The 3,760-nt window shown below is 32.1% G+C and overlaps 1 protein-coding gene across 1 annotated transcript in view; it reads left to right on the forward strand.

Annotated features, from left to right (window-relative positions):
• LOC117122007 (homeobox protein SIX6-like) overlaps positions 1–2,747 on the forward strand; it is a 5,428-nt gene extending 2,681 nt beyond the window's left edge. The window contains exon 2 of the mRNA XM_033267482.1: positions 1,145–2,747. Within this exon, the coding sequence (XP_033123373.1) occupies positions 1,145–1,316 (172 nt within the window). The 3' untranslated portion in view covers positions 1,317–2,747. The remainder of the gene's footprint in view (positions 1–1,144) is intronic.
• Positions 2,748–3,760: the final 1,013 nt, after the last annotated feature.

Below are 3,760 nucleotides of genomic sequence, written 5' to 3' on the forward strand. Positions count from 1 at the left end.
TGTGTGTGTGTGTGTATGTATGTATGTATAATACTATGACATATTTCTATATATAATATTAATAATATAGGCTTATTTGTTTATATTTCATATTTTTATGGGCAAAATTAACAGAAATGGCATCTTATTCGATTACATCGCAGCAATACTAATTAACAATTGTTATAATATATTGGTGATCAGATGCTAGTATAATATTAGAAGATAAAGCATTCAATCTCATTTTTATTGCCTCTTATGCTTCGCAGAGCTATGTGCAGTTCATGAATAATTTTGTACGGAAATGCTATAGTATAATACGGATTCGATGGGGTATCAGGTTCAGAATCTACAACTTGAGTTTGCTAATAAAGCAACGAGTTTGAGAGAACAATAAGGACGGGTGTATATCTCGTCGGAAATTCGAGCTTTGTTCTATATTTACCGCGGCTATCAGAAACCATATTACGCGCGTTTGCATTTGCCCGGAGCACGATTTACGCGACTAATCCAAAGCCTGTTGCGAATAAAGCGTGTGTCGTCATTATACGGCGTGCGAATGTTTGTGCAATTCGACGATATTTGAATTGTGTATGTCTATAACAACGAAGTAGCTCTTAATCAAAAGCATTAGGCTATGTAATCCACCGCCATTCTCCACCGAGGATAGTGCAGTTAGACCTAATCGAAAATCTAATAAGAGATTATTGTTTTTGTTTGTTTCTAGCATTTTTGATCGAAATCAAAGAAATGTATTCTTAATTGTGTGGTTATGTCAATTTAAATGCTTTAATGGGGTTTTCGTGTAGATTTTATTGTTTGTATAAAGTCATTACAGACGTTGATTGTATTGCCTTTAGCAATAGCTTAATAAGGTACAATGGTATTCGATAGATTGTGTCACAAGCAATAGGCATATCGTGCCTTTTTCTCATACACACAGACCTGCTATTTATAATGTAGAAAATATATTGTAAGAAAAGTAATCACATTCTTTCTAACAATACCCAAGATATTTTTTAATATACTTAATGCAGAATTGTTGCATTGTATTATTGTTATGATTATTTTTTTTATATGAAATACTAAAAAAGAATCTATTTAGAAATTTCATTTAATGGATTGAAAATTTATTGTGGTTTTTTTTTTTGTTTTGACGATTTAGGTTGCAACAGCACGGGTTAGCGTCGTCAACGCGGTCTCCGCCGGGCTCGCCTGATTCATTAGCAGACGGTACAGCATCTCTGCATAATCACCCGCTCAATTCTCCACTCAGTTCACCCACATCGTCCGTCGATCTGTCTGTACCGACCGAACACCCTGTGAAGCTATTTTAGCTATAACTGAGCATCATCTAGCGAACTAACTGAACAATATTTTACAATTCCCTATTTAAGGGAATTTTTTTTTTCGAGTTTGATCGAAAAGAAAAGGACTCATGTTTAATTCACGTTGCTCTTTGCGGAAGTTTGCCGGACATTGCGATGTATGCATGGTGTGAAAAGAAGCTTATTTTTAGGTTCTCTCCGCACTATTAAGTTTTATGGCAATGATTTGTCCATATATGGGCAAAGATGATGTCATTTCACACCCATATATGGACAACTCAGGTAAGACTATTTCAGAAGCACAACTTGATAGTGTTTGCAGAGATTTATTATAGTTAATTATTTGTCTATTGACGCTGTAAATACTATACATAGTCTATATTACTAAATGATTTTTTTTTACAAAGTAAAAAACATAACAACTCTCGTAATTACACAAACATACGGTATGTGTGCTTCTCTTTGAAAAGAAGTTGTAAAAATATAACAAGACTGGCGTGTTTTACTGAAAAAATGGATTCATTCGTGTCATAATTATATTTTTATTGAAATTTCACCTCCCACCAATGTTATATTTCTTTAAGAAAAAATATCATATTTAAGCGACTTGAATCGAAGTGGTTCCGAAAAAGAATTGTTTTAAATACATTTTTATTTAAGTCTAACACATTAGTGTAACAATATTCTCTCTTGTTTCTAAACATGTTAAATAACCCCTTCACTGAAGTGTCTTGATAACAAAGACAACGTATACTAAACTGTGTAGGCCTAGGATATGCTAATTCGCACTGAACGTTATTGTGTGCGCACTGTATGTATGCCTCGCTCAAGCATAGGCCTACTATTTGACGTTTGATGTAATAGGCTAGGCCTTTTATTCTCTTTATCAACATATTATTCCCGTTAAATTCAAATTAAATTATAATTGATTTTGAGGTAATTTGATAGTACAGGTGCAATACTGTGATTGTAATGATGATAATAATAGAATAAACGAATTAATATCAATGGGTGTAGTTTAAAATACTTAAACTTAAAACAAAATGTCGAGATGGGGTGTGTATACCGCCGTCGTATGTAAAGTTTAATGCGGGAGTTGTTCTTATTTAATTATTAAGGTGTTATACCTTATAAAGGATTCGCTCGATTCCAATTTTATTGTACAATAATTGTGTTTTATGAGCATCCAAAGGGTGCATTGTGCATTTTAAGTCTAAATGTTCGTTGCGTAGATATTACATAAATAATGTGACACGAGTCAGACCGTGTAGACATAGGCAACCGTTAGGTTAATGATATTATAATGACTTTTCGTTATTGTAAATGGAAAGAACGAATAGTTTGGATATGATTGATGATAGTAAATTTGCTAACTTTCAATTCAATCAACTTGTACAGATGAATATAATTGCTACAGATAAATAAAAAAACTAAAACTTATGATTCTTGAATTTTGTTTATTTTATTTCGATCTCAGCAACCGTGGTCAAGCAATTTCACTGCAAGCATGCACTAAATCCCTGCTGACAAGACTACCAAATTTTATTTGAAAAAAAGCTGTTATATGCCCATATATAGCCATGATGTGCCTATTTATGGTCATGATGTGATGTCATCATGACCATATTTAGGCATATCACGTTTTTGTCAAAATCGGATAATCTGGACACCTTTAGACCAATAATATCAATCACGTACCGTACGAAAAGATATAGGCCTACAGAAGCTATACGTTAATTTAATATTTCATTAATTTACCTTGAAAACTTAAAATAGGCCTATAGGAATAAAATAATACTAACCAAATACTAAGCCATTGTTTCAACATTCGTTTGTTTTTATGTAACAAATTACTGGATCTAGAGGGTAAAATCGACCTTCTGGACTCCAAAGAGTGTAAGAGTATAACAGGAGTGGTAGAAATAGAGTCGAATAAAAGTGATAATAACATCAATGCTTTAGTACTACTTATCACAAAGCCGTATAATTGTTCCTAATTTAAGGGGAATCAGATTTTCAATGTGAAAGAAACAAAATATGTTTTTGTTGAAGTTTGTTTAACATCAAGCTTATAGACATTTAAATTTAAAAAAAAATCATCAACTTCTAATAGCAGCCAACAACAATTTAACATTTGACAGAAACACAATGGAATTATCAATATAAGTTGTAGAAATTTGAATAAAATGCAACAAAGATTTTATAGTGGAAGCAGTGAGGAGGTGCCTTGATATTGATGGTGGAAGAACCGGTAATCAGTGGAGATATTACACAATTTCAATATTAATCAATTTATTAACAGAATAATGTTAAAAAATAACAATGATATAAAAGTCACAGTAGTTTTTTGATAATAAGTAATCATACTATAGAAATACATACCGGGGTACCGGTAGAGCTTATCAAATGGAGATTTAAAACTAATAATAAGAATTGAAAAATAAAAAAATGAA

This window comes from Anneissia japonica, unplaced genomic scaffold (genome assembly GCF_011630105.1).
Source record: "Anneissia japonica isolate Jap-2015-1 unplaced genomic scaffold, ASM1163010v1 scaffold1208_len1460985_cov181, whole genome shotgun sequence".
Lineage (NCBI taxonomy): Eukaryota > Metazoa > Echinodermata > Crinoidea > Comatulida > Comatulidae > Anneissia > Anneissia japonica.